This window comes from Manis pentadactyla, chromosome 7, assembly GCF_030020395.1.
Source record: "Manis pentadactyla isolate mManPen7 chromosome 7, mManPen7.hap1, whole genome shotgun sequence".
Lineage (NCBI taxonomy): Eukaryota > Metazoa > Chordata > Mammalia > Pholidota > Manidae > Manis > Manis pentadactyla.
The window spans coordinates 33166520-33186761 of record NC_080025.1 but is presented as its reverse complement, the minus strand read 5'-3'; the positions used below and the strand labels follow the sequence as shown (position 1 = coordinate 33186761).

The window sequence follows — 20242 nt, the reverse complement described above, 5'->3', positions numbered from 1 at the left end:
CTTTGTCCTAAGGAGAATTATTATACAGGAAATAGTACTTTCTTTGTCCGTTTTGTTTTGGTTACAGACTAGAAGCAGCCAAAGATGACTATCGAATACGCTGTGAAGAGTTAGAAAAGGAAATCTCTGAGCTTCGGCAGCAGAATGATGAACTCATGACTTTGGCAGATGAAGCTCAGTCTCTAAAAGATGAAATCGACGTGCTTAGGTAAGCAGTCTTCTCGTCTCTGCAGAACCTTAGACCTGTCACCACCCAGAGCAGTTCTTCCACCGTGTTGCACGCTCTCAGGTTTCCGAGCCTCACGGGGTATGTAAGAGTCAGAGCACCTGGGTTCAGATCCCGGTGTTACCATGGTGTAGCCACTTCCTCGTCTGTAAAATGAAAATGTACGCATACCTACCTCAGATTTATATGCAGAATTAAGTAAGTTTATATTTATATTTTATATTCCAACTTAATGGAACAGTATCTGGCAATTAAGTGCTATGTAAATATTTGTTAAATAGAAATAAATCTCTGACCATCGCTTCGTACCAGTATAGCTCTGGAGTTTCCTTACTAATATCCCCTTTTTAAAAATTTTGAACCTTCTGGTTGCTTGGTCTTCCTTTTCTTGAGCTGCATTTCTCTGCTGGACATTTACCTTCGCCTCAGCCACTCTCTCCCTGCCGCCTTATCTCTCCACTTCTGCTTCCTGGGTATGCATCTCTGTTGGATCATTCCAGCCATCTGTGTTCTACACTTTTGCTCCTTGAATAGTATGAACAAATAGAGAAATACATAGTGGTCCAGCTTTGTCCCATACGAGTTAGTGGTCTTCCCTCTTCGCTGGGCTCTTAGCACTGGCCCCCATTCGACTTCTCACCAGTAGGGAGCTGTTGCCCACTTCTCTCTCAGCTGTCATGTATTTTCACTGCTCTGTTCGCCTGAATACCACCCCACCACACCTCCCATGCCTTGGTCAGTAGATGACCTTGTCTGCTACTTGGAGGAAAGGGACCATGGACTGTGGGGCTCTCCAGGTCCTCTGTTTCCTGCACTTCCAGCTTGCCTGCATTTCCACCCATCTTTTCTTTTTTGCTCCTAGAGTGTGGACTCATTATTCTTCCTCCCCTCTGCTGCTGATTCCTTCTTCAGAGCCGTGGGTCTTAGCTCTTCCTGCTTACATAGGGACTGTGTTTCATCAGTTATCATTGCCCTTCACATTTGAATCTCCCTCCTTGACATGTATTTATAAGGTTAGGTCTCTCTCATCTTAGAAAAAGAGGGAGATGTGCCACTCTCTCCTTCCCTCCAGAACAAATTTAGATTACACAAGGTAAAATTTATGTTCTCTCTGTAACCCCCGAAAATTGGCCCATCACCCGTCCCCATTGCTACACTGAAACAGCTGTTCCCATAGTCACCGAAACATGCTGGTTGCCAGATAATTTGGACACCACACAATTTACTATGTTTTTGTGCTGCATGAGACTCTGCTAGCTACCCCCGCACACCTTAAATTATATAACATTCTCCATTACAAATTTTGCTATCATTTTCATCATATCTTTTAACCTGAGCAAAAAATTAATGTGGAATCAGCTTTGGTCTTTAAAATTTGTAATTTTGGGGCAATCTCCCTTGGTTTAGCACTGTCTAAAACAGCTTTACAACTGTGGATGTTTCTGATTTTAATTTCCCATCTCATTCTAGACATTCTTCTGATAAGGTGTCTAAACTAGAAGGCCAAGTGGAATCCTATAAAAAGAAGCTAGAAGACCTTGGTGATTTGAGGCGGCAGGTCAAACTCTTAGAAGAGAAGAACACTATGTACATGCAGAACACTGTCAGTCTAGAGGAAGAGTTAAGAAAAGCCAACGCGGCTCGAAGCCAACTTGAGACATACAAGAGACAGGTAAAAGAGTAGCAGCAAGTTCCCCGATGGCGGTTCAAGCAGGCTCTGTGTCAAAACACCACAGTTTACCAAAACTCTACTCATTTTTATTTCCATGGTATTCTGTTCTCTTAACAAGGAAAGTTAGTTTTTATCCAGAGGTTATTGAAGGGTCTCCATTGTTTCTTTCATTGGTTTTTTATTTTTTAGTATGTGATACTTAAGAAATACCCAAAAGTAAAAAGAAATCAATAAGTATCCATGCTTAAACAATAAAACATACTTTTCCCTTCCTCAGAGTAACTGCTGTGCTGCTGTGTGGTTTTCATTCCCATGCGTGTCTCTATTCTTTTGCTGCATATATATGTTTACTTATATTTTATAACATTTTTGAGGTGTTTCACACGATAAGAATGGTGTAGTGAAAGGACTCCTGGGATTTATTTTGTTCGGTAGCTGATTTGGGGAGGCTTGCTTATGTTGGTAGGTATAGCTTTATTCCATTCATTTGCACTGCTATGTAGGGTCCTGTTGAGTCACTGCCGCTGTTTATCCATTTTCTGTTGAAGGACATATAAAAGATGTTTAAACTTCTTTTATATTACAAAAAACATCACTATGAATAATACTGAATGTCCTTCTATACAGGTGTGGAAGTTTTAGAACTATGTGGAATTTCTTTCTCAGTATTTTCATTTAATTAGGTATAGCCAAATTGTCCTCCAAAATGATTGTATTACAAAAAGAAGTTTGTATGAATTCCTGTTGCTCCACATAGTATCGTCATACTTGAAATTTTGCCAGTTAGATGCTGGGAAATGGTGTCTCCTTATGATTATACATTGTGTTACCCCAGTTACAGATGTATCTACTGATCACATTTCTTTTGTGAATTGCCTTTTATCTTTCATTCATTTTAAAAATTGGATTATTTCTTGTTGACTTCTGAAATTCTTCATATGTTCTTGATGTTGATTTTTTATCACTTATACCTGTTGCATTTATTTCCTACCAATCTTTTTTGAGATTGATAATGTGATGAACTTTAAGTAATCTTTATCTTTATGACTTGTACTTTTTATGTCTTATTTAAGAAGTCATTTTCTACAGAATCATGTAGACTAATCTCTGTTTTCTTAATAAAGATTTAAAGTTTGTTTTGCATATTTAGATCTCTAATCCATGTGGAACTGATTTTTGTATGGGGTGCAAGGTTAGGGATCCTCTCAATACTTTTGTGTCTATATGGCCACCAATCAGCCTAGGTGCATTTATTTAATAGACTCTTCAGCAATGACCTGCAACTCTGCCTTACCATATAAAGTTTCCATGTTATATGTGTAGGTTTGTTTCTAGGCACTCCTTTTATTTATTTATTTTATTTTGTTTTGTTTTGTTATCATTAATCTACAATTACATGAAGAACATTATGTTTACTAGGGTCCCCCCTTCACCAAGTCCCCCCCACACACCCCATTACAGTCACTGTCCATCAGCGTAGTAAGATGTTGTAGAATCACTACTTGTCTTCTCTGTGTTGCACAGCCCTCCCCATGACTCCCCCACCCCCGCATTATACATGCTAATCGTAATGCCCCCTTTCTTTTTCCCCACCCTTATCCCTCCCTTCCCTCCCATTCTCCCCAGTCCCTTTCCCTTTGGTAACTGTTAGTTCATTCTTGGGTTCTGTGATTCTGCTGCTGTTTTGTTCCTTCAGTTTTTCTTTGTTCTTATACTCCACATATGAGTGAAATCATTTGGTATTTGTCTTTCTCCGCCTGGCTTATTTCACTGAGCATAATACCCTCTAGCTCCATCCATGTTGTTGCAAATGGTAGAATTTGTTTTCTTCTTATGGCTGAATAATATTTCATTGTGTATATATACCACATCTTCTTTATCCATTCATCTATTGATGGACACTTAGGTTGCTTCAATTGCTTGGCTATTGTAAATAGTGCTGCGATAAACATAGGGTTGCATCTGTCTTTTTCAAACTGGGCTGCTGCATTCTTAGCGTAAATTCCTAGAAGTGGAATTCCTGGGTCAAATGGTAAGTCTATTTTGAGCATTTTGAGGAACCTCCATACTGCTTTCCACAATGGTTGAACTAATTTACGTTCCCACCAGCAGTGTAGGAGGGTTCTCTGGGCACTCCTTTTTGTTTCATTGTTCTATTTGTCTTATTCTTACAGCAATACCCCCTTGCCTTATTATGTATAGATTTTAGTAATTTTAATATTTGGTAATGCAGACACATTGTTCTTTTTGAAAATTGTTTCTTCTTAGATCTTTTCTTTCCCTTTTGTATACAAACTCTTTGGGAACTTGAATTACATTGAATCTGTTGATTAATTTAGGGAGAATTAACATCTTTATCTGACCTTGAATGTTCTTATCAGTGAATACAGTACCTTTCCATTTATTTACATCTTCAGTCTCTTTCAATTAAGTTGCATAACTTTGTTCTAATTATCATGCCATATTTTATGTGTTTGGTTTTTGGAAATGCATAGTAAAAGAAAGGATACCATTTTCAGTTTATTGTTCATTTATATGATTGAAATTGATTTTTGTATGTTGATTTTGCAGCCTTGCCAGATTCTCTTTTTACTTCTAATGTCTGTGGGATCTTTTGTCAGAAGTCATACAGTATACAAATAAAAGCAGTTTTGTTTCTTTATTCCATGTCTTTTTTTTCTTCTTAATCAGCATGTTTGACCTTTAATACAGCATTTAATAAAAGCAATAATTGTAGGCAATCACTTCTTTTTGATTTTATACAGAATGCTTTAAATCTTTTACCACTATATTATAAGGATTCTGTAGATTTTTGTAGCTACCTTTTACTGGGATAAAAAGAAATTCTGTTGTATTCCTAATTTGCTCAGGGTGTGTGTCTTCAGTGGATGTTGAATTTAATCAACTACTTTTCCTGCACCTACTGAGAGACTCCTATGCTGCTTCTTTCTATTGATGGGATGATAAAGAATCATAGAAAAACATTGTTTGAGAGAAAGGGTGGCTGAACATTTTTCAGAACCAATAAAGGACACAGACTAGTACTAACTAACAGTGGCTTCCAAACAAAATAAATAAGAAATACATATTTGCATAATACACTAATTCTTCCTGCCTGATCTAATGTGGAGCTTAATATACTTTACTTTTCAATAATAGTATTTTTCTTTCTACAAGTTGCCTTTGGGAGTTCTTCCAAACCTGCCTAATCATTTCTCATGCTCTCTTACTTCATATTCCGATCTCCTTCTTCATTTTCTTTACACATTAAACCTAGTATTTTTTATCTGATAATGCCCTCTGAAGTCCTTGCAGGTCTCATCGTTCTGTTTTGTTGTTCTATTGCTATTAATGTTTCCCGGTGACTGCTTTTCACAGTGGCATGTTCCTCTATGGCCTGTGCTCTTTTGTTGGGTCGTCTTTGTCCCTGGGTGCCCTGGGGGCCAGATTTTCCACATTACCAACCAAGACCACTTGAATTAACTGCTTGGCTCGGATTTCAGATGAGGCAGTGGTGCCAATCCAGACACAAACCCATGCATTAGCATGCCACAGATACAGATTTGCAAGTCCTGCTTCTTTAAACCCAGGGCATCTTACTCTAAGACAGATTTCCATGCTAATTTTTCCAGCTGATGGATTCTTTTCCTAACCTACCCATTTACTGACTCACTACCATCTAGAGCCCAAGGTTGGTTAACAACCACATCCCCCGTAAATTCTCAGATCGTGGTTCCTGGTTTTGGCAGCTGGCACCACACGGTCCCCATAGTGTCACATGACCTTCCCACTCGGTTTTAGCCTCTGAGAATTTTTCTTACTTTCTTGTAAGCTTAGCTATGCAATTGTATGTTCTTCCTACCGTTTCTTTTGCTTTTTGCTAAAAGGATTTCAGGCCACACAGCTGTTACAGAAAGTGGAAGTCTTATACGTTCTCCCATAATTTTGCACATTATTACTCTGGATGATCAGTCTTAGAACCCGTAGGATCTGGGCAGAGTTCTGTTCCTAGTTCTCTCCACTTGGTTAGGCTGCTGTATCTTAGGCATTTGTGGGGTGGGGTAGGGAACTGCTCACAGATCTGCAGAAGAAATTATGAATATTTCTAATGTTTCAAATTATAAAAATTAATGATACCTTTCTGTATCAGGTAGTAGAACTACAGAATAGATTATCTGAAGAATCCAAGAAAGCAGATAAGTTAGATTTTGAATATAAGCGGCTAAAAGAAAAAGTTGACAGTCTTCAAAAAGAAAAGGATGTGAGTATAATGTATTAAGCACTTTGGTTTTGAACACTGCTTAAATTAAGACGATGATACTCATGTTTTGACTACATTAATACCTTCTGCTTTTAAATTAAAAACGTAGAGATCCTGTTCTTAAATTACAGAAGACATACAGAAATAGATCTAAAATTAAAAGTGTTTTTACTTCCATTCTAATTTCTTTTATATATTTTTCTTTTCTACCACTGTTGCTTCTTTTACATTGTTCTGCTTGTGACTTTCTAAATTTATGTCATTTTTCTGTTTCCTGTATGTGTAATATGAGGACACAATTCTTTTTGTTGTTCAGCATATTTTGAATCTTTTAGAAGTATTTTTACTTTGTCATGATTAATGAACTTAAGTCCTTATTGTTTGATTTTTTTATGTTTAATGGCAAAAATATATTTATATGATATGGTACTTATTGTCGAGGATGGAATTTTTGTTTCTAATGTTTAACTGTAGATAACATACTGCCTTGGACACCATTGATATTCAGTATTGTTAAATGGGAAAAAGTTGTTGTAATATTTTCCTTCTGTGATCTTCCTATAGAGATCAAAAGGTAAAACATCCATGTTCCTTTCTATTAATAATTCCGTTAGGTAAGACGGGGAGCACTGATGGATAAACCATAAAACTTAAAGCTAACTTCTCTTGTTTTTAATGTCCCTCCAGAGGTTAAGAACAGAAAGGGATTCTCTGAAGGAAACCATTGAAGAGCTTCGATGTGTACAGGCTCAAGAAGGGCAGCTCACAACTCAAGGTAAAAACATCTCAGTAGCCCAACCAAGATTATTTCTTTCTAACAGTATTAGTAAGAATATTAGATTCACCTTATGACATTGCACCAGTAGATGAAAATGAAAAATTGGTGAAGAGACCATGAAATTGACATAAATTTTAAACTATTACCCAGAGTTTGTGGTAAATAGGCTATATTAAGGGACCAGATTTACTTGCTTAATTTGTATCTTAATTTCATTTAAACATTTGAGTTTTATTAGGTCAAAAACAAACATTTGTTAAATCATCTCTATTACTAATAAACCTGGGAAGTTTTATTCTGGAAAGTTTCTCATAACCTCTTTAAAAGTTTATCAGTGATTTCTAAATCAGTGCCTTTTTTTCAAATGAGATGTGGGGTCAGTATCTATCAATCCATAAGGGACTTTTAACCACAGAAGAAAACTGCTCTTCCCCCAGAAGAGAGGAGCACAAAGCTTAAGGCTTACCCTCTGCCACATTTTTGTCAGCACACCCAGGTATGTGGGGGCCTGAACAAGGACTTACACAGATTCACAGTTTGTTCACTCCCACCTGACAGCCAGCCCTTGGATTTTCAGTCACTGGGAACTAAGAAATGGAATTCTGCTTTTCCTCAAACCACAACCTCTTTTTCCTCCTTATTCCTTCTACCAAACCTCATTCCCTTTATTTCACTTTCAGTGCCCTCTCTGTTGTTTCTGTTGATGGACTCTGTTCTGGCCTCTTTTTCCACTCACCAGTGTGCATATCAACCATTTAACTATGTTCTCATCACACCACTTGACCTATTTTTAAACAAGTTAGACAACTTGAGTTTGTCAGTTTTCATCTAACTAATGAGTTCAGCAAAGTCAGAAGATATGCAATAAGTATGCAAATACTAATTACATTTCTGTGTACTCACAGTTAATATCTGAAAATGAAATTACAGTAGCATAAAGAAGCAAAACGCTCAGGAATTAGTTTAACGAAGAAGTATAAGACTGTGTATATTGAAAACTACCAATCATTGTAAAATAAAGATCTAAAAAATGGAGAGGCATTCTGTGTTCACATGTTAGAAAATTCACTACATTGAAGATTACAGTTCTCTTAGTATTGGTCTAAACATTCAGTGCATTCCCAATCAAATTCTCAGTAGATATTTTTTTGTTGTTCTTATCATTAATCTACAATTACATGACAAACATTATGTTTACTAGGCTCCCCCCTTCACCAAGTACCCCCCCCCACCCCATTACAGTCACTGTCCATCAGTGTAGTAAGATGCTGTAGAATCACTACTTGTCTTCTCTGTGTTGCACAGCTCTCCCCATGACCCCCACTACATTATACATGCTAATCGTAATGCCCCCTTTCTTTCTCCCCGCCCTTATCCCTCCCTTCCCTCTCATTCTCCCCAGTCCCTTTCCCTTTGGTAACTGTTAGTCCATTCTTGGGTTCTGTGATTCTGCTGCTGTTTTGTTCCTTCAGTTTTTCTTTGTTCTTATACTCCACATATGAGTGAAATCATTTGGTATTTGTCTTTCTCCGCCTGGCTTATTTCACTGAGCATAATACCCTCTAGCTCCATCCATGTTGTTGCAAATGGTAGGATTTGTTTTCTTCTTATGGCTGAATAATATTCCATTGTGTATATGTACCACATCTTCTTTATCCATTCATCTGCTGATGGACACTTAGGTTGCTTCCATTTCTTGGCTATTGTAAATAGTGCTGCGATAAAGATAGAGGTGCATCTGTCTTTTTCAAACTGGGCTGCTGCATTCTTAGGGTAAATTCCTAGAAGTGGAATTCCTATGTCAAATGGTATGTCTATTTTGAACTTTTTGAGGAACCTCCATACTGCTTTCCACAATGGTTGAACTAATTTACATTTCCACCAGCAGTATTTGGAGGCTTCCCCTTTCTCCACAACCTCACCAACATTTGTTGTTGTTTGTCTTTTGGATGGTGGCGATCCTTACTGGTGTGAGGTGATATCTCATTGTGGTTTAAATTTTCATTTCTCTGATGACTAGCGATGTGGAGCATCTTTACATGTGTCTGTTGGCCATCTGAATTGCTTCTTTGGAGAACTGTCTGTTCAGATCCTCTGCCCATTTTTTAATTGGATTATTTGCTTTTCGTTTGTTGAGGTGCGTGAGCTCTTTATGTATTTTGGATGTCAACCCTTTATCAGATCTGTCATTTATAAATATATTCTACCACTGTAGGGTACCTTTTTTGTTCTATTGATGGTGTCCTTTGCTGTATAGAAGCTTTTCAGCTTGATATAGTCCCACTTGTTCAATTTTGCTTTTGTTTCCCTTGCCTGGGGAGATATATTCATGAAGAAGTCGCTCATGTTTATGTCCAAGACATTTTTCCTTTGTTTTTCTCTAGGAGTTTTATGGTTTCATGACTTACCCTTATGTCTTTGATCCATATTGAATTTACTTTTGTGTATGGGGTTAGACAGTGATCCAGTTTCATTCTCTTCCATGTAGCTGTCCAGTTTTGCCAGCACCATCTGTTGAACAGACTGTCATTTCCCCGGTGTATGTCCATGGCTCCTTTATCATATATTAATTGACCATATATGTTTGGGTTAATGTATAGAGTCTCTATTCTGTTCCTCTGGTGTGTGACTCTGTTCTTGTGCCAGTACCAAATTGTCTTGATTACTATGGCTTTGTAGTAGAGCTTGAAGTTGGGGAGCGAGATCCCCCCTACTTTATTCTTCCTTCTCAGGATTGCTTTGGCTATTCGGGGTCTTTGGTGTTTCCATATGAATTTTTGAACTATTTGTTCCAGTTCATTGAAGAATGCTGTTGGTAATTTGATAGGAATTGCATCGAATCTGTATATTGCTTTGGGCAGGATGGCCTTTTTGACAATATTAATTCTTCCTAGCCAGAAGCATGGGATGAGTTTCCATTTGTTAGTGTCCTTAATTTCTATTAAGAGTGTCTTGTAGTTTTCAGGCTATAGGTCTTTCACTTCCTCGGTTAGGTTTATTCCTAGGTGTTTTATTCTTTTTGATGCAGTTGTGAATGGAATTGTTTTCCTGATTTCTCTTAATTAGTTCACTGTTAGTGTATAAGAAAGCCACAGATTTCTGTGTGTTAATTTTGTATCCTGCAACTTTGCTGAATTCCGATATTAGTTCTAGTAGTTTTGAAGTGGAGTCTTTAGGGTTTTTTATGTACGATATCATGTCATCTGCAAATAGTGACAGTTTAACTTCTTCTTTAACGATTTGGATTCCTTGTATTTCTTAGTTTTGTCTAATTGCTGTGTTTAGGACCTCCTGTACTATATTAAATAACAGTGAGTAGAGTGGGCATCCCTGTCTTGTTGCCCATCTCAGAGGAAAAGCTTTCAGCTTCTTGCTGTTCAGTGTGATGTTGGCTGTGGGCTTATCATATATGGCCTTTATTATGTTGAGGTACTTGCCCTGGATACCCATTTTGCTGAGAGTTTTTATCATGAATGGATGTTGAATTTTGTCGAATGCTTGTTCAGCATCTATGGAGATGATGATGTGGTTTTTGTCTTTCTTTTTGTTGATGTGGTGGATGATGTTGATGGACTTTCGAATGTTGTACCATCCTTGCATCCCTGGGATGAGTCCCACTTGGTCTTGGTGTATGATCCATTTGATGTATTTTTGAATTCAGTTTGCTAATATTTTGTTGAGTATTTTTGCATCTACGTTCATCAGGGATATTGGTCTGTAATTTTCTATTTTGGTGGTGTCTTTGCCTGGTTTTGGTATTAGGATGATGTTGGCTTCATAGAATGAGTATGGGAGTATTCCCTCCTCCTCTATTTTTTGGAAAACTTTAAGGAGAATAGGAATTATGTCTTCTCTGTATGTCTGATAAAATTCTGAGATAAATCCATCTGGCACGGGGGTTTTGTTCTTGGGTAGTTTTTTGATTACCACTTCAATTTCTTTGCTGGTAATTGGTTTGTTTAGATTTTGTGTTTCTTCCTTGGGCAGTCATGGAAGGTTGTATTTTTCTAAGAAGTTGTCCATTTCTTCTAGGTTTTCCAGCTTGTTAGCATATAGGTTTTCATAGTATTCTCTAATAATTCTTTGTATTTCTATGGGGTCCATCGTGATTTTTCCTTTCTCATTTCTGAGTCTGTTGATGTGTGTTGATTCTCTTTTTCGCTTAATAAGTCTGGCTAGAGGCTTATCTATTTTGTTTATTTTTTCAAAGAACCAGCTCTTGGTTTCATTGATTTTTTTCTATTGTTTTATTCTTCTCAATTTTATTTATTTCTTCTCTGATCTTTATTATGTCCCTCCTTCTGCTGACTTTAGGCCTCATTTGTTCTTCTTTTTCCAATTTTGATAATTGTGATGTTAGACTGTTCATTTGGGATTGTTCTTCCTTCTTTTAAAATGCCTGGATTGCTGTATACTTTCCTCTTAAGACTGCTTTTGCTGCATCCCACAGAAGTTGGGGCTTTGTGTTGTTGTTGTTATTTGTTTCCATATATTGCTTGATCTGTATTTTGGTGTGGTCATTGATCCATTGATTATTTAGGAGCATGTTGTTAAGCCTCCATGTGTTTGTGGGCCTTTTTGCTTTCTTTGCACAGTTTATTTCTAGTTTTATGCCTTTGTGGTCTGAAAAGTTGGTTGGTAGGATTTTAATCTTTTGGAATTTACTGAGGCTCTTTTTGTGGCCTAGTATGTGGTCTATTCTGGAGAATGTTCCATGTGCACTTGAGAAGAATGTGTATCCTGTTGCTTTTGGATGTAGAGTTCTGTAGATGTCTATTAGGTCCGTCTGTTCTAGTCTGTTGTTCAGTGCCTCTGTGTCCTTACTTATTTTCTGTCGGTTGGATCAATCCTTTGGAGTGAATGGCGTGTTGAAGTCTCCTAAAATGAATGCACTGCATTCTACTTTGTCCTTTAGTTCTGTTAGTATTTGTTTCACATATGCTGGTGCTCCTGTGTTGGGTGCATATATATTTATAATGGTTATATCCTCTTGTTGGGCTGACCCCTTTATCATTATGTAATGTCCTTCTTTATCTCTTGTTACCTTCTTTGTTTTGAAGTCTATTTTGTCTGATACTGGTACTGCAGCACCTGCTTTTTTCTCCCTGTTGTTTGCATGGAATATCTTTTTCCATCCCTTGACTTTTAGTCTGTGCATGTCTTTGGGTTTGAGGTGGGTCTCTTGTAAGCAGCATATAGATGGGTCTTGCTTTTCTATCCATTCCATTACTCTGTCTTTTGATTGGTGCATTCAGTCCATTTACATTTAGCGTGATTATTGAAAGATATGTACTTATTGCCATTGCAGGCTTTAGATTCGTGGTTACCAAATGTTCAAGGTTAGCTACTTTACTATCTTACTGTCTAACTTACTTGCTTATTGAGCAATTATAGACACTGTCTGGTGATTGTTTCTCTCCCTTCTTATTCCTCCTCCTCCATTCTTCATATGTTGGGTGTTTTTTTCTGTGCTCTTTTGTGTTTCCTTTAACTGCTTTTGTGGGTAGTTGATTTTATTTTTTGACTTTAGTTAGTATTTGGTTGGTGTACTTTGCTGTGATTTTATTTTCTCTGGTGACATCTGTAGAGTCTTAGGAGTGCTTCCATCTAGAGCAGTCCCTCTATAATACCCTGTAGAGGTGGTTTATGGGAGGCAAATTCCCTCAACTTTTGCTTGTCTGGGGATTGTTTAATCCCTCCTTCATATTTAAATGATAATCATGCTGGATACAGTATTCTTGGTTCAAGGCCCTTCTATTTCATTGCATTAAATATATCATGCCATTCTCTTCTGCCTGTAAGGTTTCTGTTGAGAAGTCTGATGATAGCCTAATGGGTTTTCCTTTGTAGGTGACCTTTTTCCTCTCTCTGGCTGCCTTTAAAACTCTGTCCTTGTCCTTGATCTTTGACATTTTAATTATTATGTGTCTTGGTGTTGTCCTCTTTTGGTCCTTACTGTTGGGAGCTCTTTGTGCTTCTGTGGTCTGGACAACTGTTTCCTCCCCAAGTTTGGGGATGTTTTCAGAAATTATTTCTTCAAAGACACTTTCTATCCCTTTTTCTCTCCCTTCTTCTTCTGGTATCCCTATAATGCAAGTATTGTTCCGTTTGGATTGGTCACACAGTTCTCTTAATATTCTTTCATTCCTGGAGATCCTTTTATCTGTCTCTTCATCAGCTTCTCTGCGTTCCTGTTCTCTGATTTCTATTCCATTAACGGCCTCTTGCACCTCATCCAGTCTGCTCTTACGTCCTTCCAGAGATTGTTTTATTTCTGTAATCTCCTTCCGGACTTCATCCCTTAGCTCTTGCATATTTGTCTGAAGATCCGTCCACGTGTTTATTACCTTTATTTTGAATTCTTTTTCATGGAGATTGGTTAGGTCTATCTCCCCAGATTTCTTCTCAGGGTAGGATGTCTGGGTTAGTCTGGTCTATATCAAATTCTTCTGTCTTTTCATGGCAATAGAGGTAGTTGTGCAGAGCTGGCACATGTGTCGGCTGGGAGAACGTCCCTTCTTGCTGGTTTGTGGCCTTCCTCTCCTGGGATAATGTCGACCCCTAACGGCTTGTGCTGGGCAGCTGCACGCTGTTGGGGTTTCTAATTCTTGCCTGGCCACTGTTAAAGAAGGTCTGCCCTGCTGCTGTGGGCGTGGCCGGCCTCAGGCTGCTGCTCCGCTATGGCAGAACCGCGTTGGAGGGGAAACGGGCGGGAGGCTGTTTATTGCCATGAGGGGATTTTGAGCTGTGCTGCCGCCCAGGGGGTTAGGGCACCTGGAGTTCCCTGAGATTCCCAGCTGCTGGGCTGTGTGTGCCAGGACGCTTTTGTCCAGTTGTGGGGTTCCTTTTCCTTTAAGACTTTCAAAAAGCACTTGCTTTTCTTTTTCCAAGGGGCGCCGGCTGCGGGGACCCGCTCACAGGTCTTACTGTCCCGTTTCCCTAGTATCCAGCACCCCATGCACTGTGTGTCTGCACTCCCAGTGCAGATGGCTAGGGCTGGGTGTTTAGCAGTCCTGGGCTACTTCTCCCTCCCCACTCTGACTCCTCTCCTCCTGCTGGGAGCTGGGGTGAGGGGCGCTCAGGTCCTGCTGGGCTGCGGCTTCTATCTTACCCCTTTGTGAGGGCTGGGTTCTCGCAGGTGTGGATGTAGTCTGGATGTTGTTCATTCAAGATGTAATATTGTTAAGATGACAGTACTACCAAAAGGATTCTACAGATTACGTGCATCTTTATGAAAATACCAAAGGCATTCTTCTCAGAAATAGAATAACTCATTTTAAAACTCACATGGAATTGCACCAGACCATAAATGACTATAATAATCTTGAAAAAAGAAGACAAAAAAGTGTGGATGACTCACACTTCCTGATATCAAAGCTTAGGATAAGGTTAGTCACCAAAACAGTGCAGTATAGGCATAAAGATGACATAGACCAATAGGAAAGAACAGAAGGCCCAGAAATACACCATTCACCATTACACGTGGTCAGATGATTTTCAACAAGAATGTTAAGACCATTCAGTGGGAGAAAGGAAAGTCTTTTCAGTAAATAGTGCTGGGAAAACTAGATATCACATCCAAAAGTGTGAAGTTACCGTACAGCATATAGAAAAATGAACTCAAAATGGGTCAAAGACCTAAATGAAAGTGCTAAAACTATAAAACTTAAAAAAAAAAACAGTAAAATCATCATGGTGCTGGATTTGGCAGTGATTCCTTGGAATTGATATAAAAAACACAGGCAACAAAAGGAAAAATAGATAAATTGGACTTCATCAAAATTAAAAGCTTTTGTGCATCAGAGGACATTGTCAACAGAGTGAAAAGGGGACAAAAAAATGAGGACAATGTATTTGCAAATCATATATATGAAAAGTGGTTTATATCCAGAATATAGATATATGTAATATAGAATATCAAAGTTCTTTTTTACAACTCAGCAATAACAAATGGGGAAAGAACTTGACTAGCATTTCTGTAAAGAAGATATACCAATGGCCAGTAAGCACATCAAAGACGTTTGATGTCATCAGTCATTAGAGAACTGCAAATGAAAGCAACAGTGAGATGCCAGTTCACACTTGTTAGGATGGCTACCAACCAAAAAAAGGAAACTAGCATGTGTTGACAAGGATGTGGGAAAACTGGAACCTTCATGCATTGCTGGTTGGGCTGTAAAATGGAAGCCACTGTGGAAGAGTTCAGTGATTCTTCAAAAAGTTAAACGTAAAATTACCATGTGATCTAGTAGTTCCATTCCTATGTACATACCCCAAAAAACTGAAAAAAAGAACTCAACCAGATACTGGTATACCAGCATTCATAGCAGCATTGTTCACAATAGCCAGAAGATGGAAACAACCCAAGTCCATTGACAGATGAATGAATGAAGGGAATGTGGTGTATACATATGGTGGAATACTATTTGGCAATGAAAAGGAGTGGCGTTCTAATAAATGCTACAGCAGGGATGGATTTTCAAAACATTATGTTAAGTGAAGTAATCCAGACACAAAAGTACAAATAATACTTTGAGTCCATTTATGTAAGGTCTCTAGAGTGGGCAAATTTGTGAAACAGACAGAAGGTAGAACAAAGGTTATGAGGGGCTGGGGAGAAAGGAATGGGGAGTTATAGCTTAAAGGCTACAGAATTTAAGTTTTAGGTGATGAGTTTTGGAAATAGTGTGATGGTTCCACAACATAGTGAATGTCCTTACTCTCATTTGTACATTTAAAAATTGTTAAAATGATATTATAATAATGCCAAGCAACTGTGACATGGTCTATTCTTGACTAAAACAAAGATTTTAGCTCTTAAATTTAATGCTCAAATTAGGGTTTCATATAGATACTAAAGGAGATAGTCATGCTCTCTCTTAACGTGGCCTTCATGTTTATATTTTATAGGGTTAATGCCTCTAGGAAGTCAGGAGTCTTCAGATAGTCTCGCAGCAGAGATTGTTACACCAGAAATCAGGTAAGGATATCATGGAGTTCGGTCACCCTCTACTATATTCCTGGAAAAAATACAAAGAGGACTGGTTCCTAATCCTTCATTACTAATACTGTCAACGTGAACTCAATATTTAATGTCCATGTTTTCAGCATGTGGAAACTTCCTTCAGTGGGCCCAAGAGACTTGATTTTCTCAATTGGATAGGAAAATGAAAGTTTTACATGTACACAGCAGACTAATTTAACTATGCTTAGGTATCCTTGGCAAACATTTGTAATGAACCCACTTGGCCAAAGACAAAAGTTATGCCTGGACATCAGCCTGCAAAATAATTAATCACTAAGATTTATCTATGGACTGCATGGAAAGGTCCGGGAAAGATTTGATGTAGTAGACAGAAGAAGCATTTCCCCATCTCTACTACTCTTCCCTCCGTGGTACCACACATTTTTATTTAGTCATCACATTTTAAAAATTCCATTTATTTTATTATATACCTGGCTTTATGTATAAAAGCAAAAAAATGATAGTGAAGCACCAAGTGTGCAGCAGGAGGATGGTCCTGAATATTACTTTTACCTTATTTGAGCCTGTTTGATTCCACTTAAAATTGACACAGGCCTTGATTCTTCATAACATTGTTGGGGTTATTAAATAAAATAATAGCCGTGCAAGAGTTTCATACCTGTGAAGTTACAGTAGGCATTCAAATACTTATGAATAAATGAAAACAATTTTAATTTATCATTGTTGGCATTATTTAAGACAGATAAAAGGAGTTTGTCTTTTTAAAAAGCACTCTTTTGACTGAAAAATTACACTTCTGGGAATTAATCCTAAGGAAATAACCAAGGATATGTACAAAGGTGTGTATATATAAAGCTGATCATTATTAACATGTGAAAGCTCAAAATTGGTAGCAGTCAATCCCAAATAATTTGGCATTCATTAAATAATGATTCATCTATGTATTTTAACATGTCGTTTAAAATATTATAGTATTTAAGGGTATAAAAAGATTGTGAAAATTTAAGTATAAATAGCAGATACAGTGTAGCATGTACTAACTATGAGATCCATTTTTTAAAGTGTTTGCCTGTGTGCACATATCCATACAGTTAGAAGGCTGTATTTCTTTTTTTTTTACTTTCATTTTTATTTTATTTATTTATTTTTATTAAGGTATTATTGATATACTCTTATGAAGGTTTCTCATGAAAAAAACAATGTGGTTACTACATTCACCCATATTATCAAGTCCCCCCCACACCCCACTGCAGTCACTGCCCATCAGTATAGTAAGAAGCCACAGAGTCACTGCTTGAGAAGGCTTGTATTTCAGCGATAATTATTCAGCACCATAGGATTATGGATGCTTTGTATTTTCTTCTCATTTATCTTTTTTCCCCCTACATCGAGCATGTTTTACTTTGTAATTGAAAAATACGCTGAAGTTGTTGTCCAGGTACAAAGTATATCAAGGTCTATATAATTGATTGAGTTGGGTCACAGGGTTGGCTCATCTTTTCAGTAGCAAAAGTAAGAGTACTTTATAAGATGTGTGGTTTTTACAAAATAAGAGCAGATGTTTTGTGAGTGTTTTCTTATTTTTTCTGTTTTCATGAGAAGCACCATGTTTTGTAGTATCTGGTCTTTCTTCACAGACCCTCTAAAGATGACCTGATGTAAAATAAAGAAGTTTTATGTTCAACAAGTGTTATCTCCCATTATATCGCCATATGAATTAATATTCAGCTGTGTCATCCCTGCAGTAAATACAGTGGCAAGCTTTATGTGACTGTTGCCCTTAACAACCCTCATTGTGAGCTTTTGGGATAGCACAAAGGGTCCAAGCAGTGTAGTCCAGAAACTTGGCTCTGATAATCTGGTTTATTAAGAAGAGTACAATTTTATATATCTAAGAATGGATGGACTGCATATCTTGAAGGCATTCTGCTTTGAATATTATATCTTGCCACCAAGTGATCGGTAATTTAAAAGCATATCATTGGAGGTCATGTTTTTTTGCTTTGTTTATTAAGCGATCATGTTTTTTTATGAGAACCAAAGAACAAATATATAAATACATTCATAGCTTAAATACTTAAATAAGAAAGGAAATAGGATTTTGAAACCTCATTTGTTACAAATTATAATACTCGGAGGTTCTATTATCTTCAGCTTATCCATGGTAAAAAGAAGTACTTAAGACCTGAAACGTAACATCTTAGACAGTTACAATAAGATCTTAATTGTTGCAGATACTTTGTTTTACATTTCTGTTCTGTGTATTAAATCTGTAACTGTGTGAATAGTTGTATTTTGATAACTATATTGCAGTAGTGTACCAGATAATCAGTTTTTCTTTTGCCATTCAGGGAGAAACTTATCCGTCTTCAGCATGAGAATAAGATGTTAAAACTTAACCAAGAGGGTTCAGACAATGAAAAAATTGCCTTGTTGCAGAGTCTTCTAGATGATGCAAATCTACGCAAGAATGAACTGGAAACAGAGAATAGGTAGGAATGTATCCAGGTGGCCCCATGAGACAGGTTTTTCTCGTTTGCCTTGATTTTGATTCCCTTAAAACAAATGTTTGAATTGTATTTTGAAACGTGATGTATTATTCCATTTCATTTTAAAAGTACTTGTGGACAGACTTGAGAAAAAGTGTCTTTTATAATAGTATTCCGCTCTTTAGTGCTTAAAGCAAAATGATATCAAAGCCCTACCATTTTCCTTTTCTAATTCTAAAATAAAAAAATCTGACCGTTAATTCAGTCTTGCACAATTTCAATTCATAGTCCTTATCAGACTAAAACAGTTTACCCAGCTTTTACAAGCTAATGTTTCAGAGGATCAGTTGGTATTAGAAAAACAATAGGATCCATCATAAGTAACAGAGCTTTTCTTAAAAATCTTATTTCTTGTGGCCCTAAAAGGAAATCATTCATCTTATGAGCAATTCGATTATTTTGAGAATTTAGAATCTACAAATTTAACAAGAAAATAACTTTCTGCTTATAAGTTTTCAGTGTATTGCATTCTGCAGTCATTCAAGCTACTTTAAAAGTAATAATAGCTTACTCTGGTAAGAGTTATTTTTATATTTTGTTGTGACAGTCTTTAGATTTTTTTCTTTTTGGAAACGTTTCTTAGATGCCAAACATAGTTTCTTTTCTTAAGTGCTATGATAGTCTGTCATTTTTTAGGGATTTCACATTTTATTAATAGGTTCATAGTTTGCCTGATAGTACAGATTCTTTGTTTATTATGCCTGATTGATTTGTCAATTCCCAGGTATGAGTCAGTTTTGTGAGACAGAATTGTTAGGACAATTTTACGTATCCTACCCTTCTACCTGTAGCTTTAATTTTTAAAGCTACTAAAGTAGAATTGGTGAACAGTATAAATACCAGGGTGATTATTAAAGCATAATTAAGCATAAACAGAAGAGAAAATTTTCATATCAATTCTTAGTAGCATAGAGAATGGATACTTTTTTAAATACTTCAAAAAGTGGAAAATGAGAAGGGGAGGAAGAAGAACTGTAGAGCACAGCTGGCAGTCATGTGGGCCCAGGGTGAGAGTATCTTGTGTTCTCCTGCATCCCTTGCCCCTGGGCTGTATTTTAGCCATCTTAGTTAGGAAAGCCATCTCCTGACTCTAATTTCTTTCCAGTGAATCAGCACCCACCACTTCCTTTCCAGTGTTTGGCACTGTTTCTCACAGGCTTCAGTTACTGGCCTCTGCCCCTTAGCAAGAGAATAGCTACTTGTCATTTATACAGAACTCCACTGTGTAGATAACTGATCGTCTCCCAAGTTCCTGATATTTACAGCTATTTACAACTTTACTATTGTGTTTGTTTCTTAAATTGCAATACTGATGACAACTTCCCTCTATAGATTATAGCCATCTATGTATGACCTATAACAATAATAACAGCAGCTAACATTTATTATGCTCCTGTTTGTCCCCAACATTTTGTTCCGAACATTGTGCCAAGTGTTTTCAGTATGTGGTCTTATTTATCTTTATTAAAGTTTTACAGATGAAGGAACTGGGCCTCAGATCCAAGCTGCCTGACTCCAGAGCCTCTACCTAACCCATACCCTCTTTCTTGTCAATACATCTTCTGCCATGTTTGCAAAGCATTTATTTTTCTCCTGACTTCCCTCACAGGATGCCCTTTCCATTAAGTGAATTACCTTGTCTGCTGTTACTGTGTTTCAGCATTTAGGTTACCTTGTCTCTAATCTGGTAGAAATTAACAGCACTAGCCCAGCACCAGGAAACCTGAGTCCCACTGAGCCCTTTAACTGCATGGCCTCAAATACAGTTTG

At 37.4% G+C, this 20242-nt stretch overlaps 1 protein-coding gene across 2 annotated transcripts in view; it reads left to right on the top strand.

Moving 5' to 3' along the window:
• HOOK3 (hook microtubule tethering protein 3) overlaps positions 1–20242 on the top strand; it is a 127601-nt gene that overhangs the window by 77522 nt on the left and 29837 nt on the right. For both annotated transcript variants that reach the window (XM_057505230.1, XM_036880742.2), the window contains exons 10-15: positions 68–208; positions 1697–1898; positions 6049–6159; positions 6847–6934; positions 15848–15917; positions 18275–18415. In XM_057505230.1, the coding sequence (XP_057361213.1) occupies positions 68–208; positions 1697–1898; positions 6049–6159; positions 6847–6934; positions 15848–15917; positions 18275–18415 (753 nt within the window). The remainder of the gene's footprint in view (positions 1–67; positions 209–1696; positions 1899–6048; positions 6160–6846; positions 6935–15847; positions 15918–18274; positions 18416–20242) is intronic.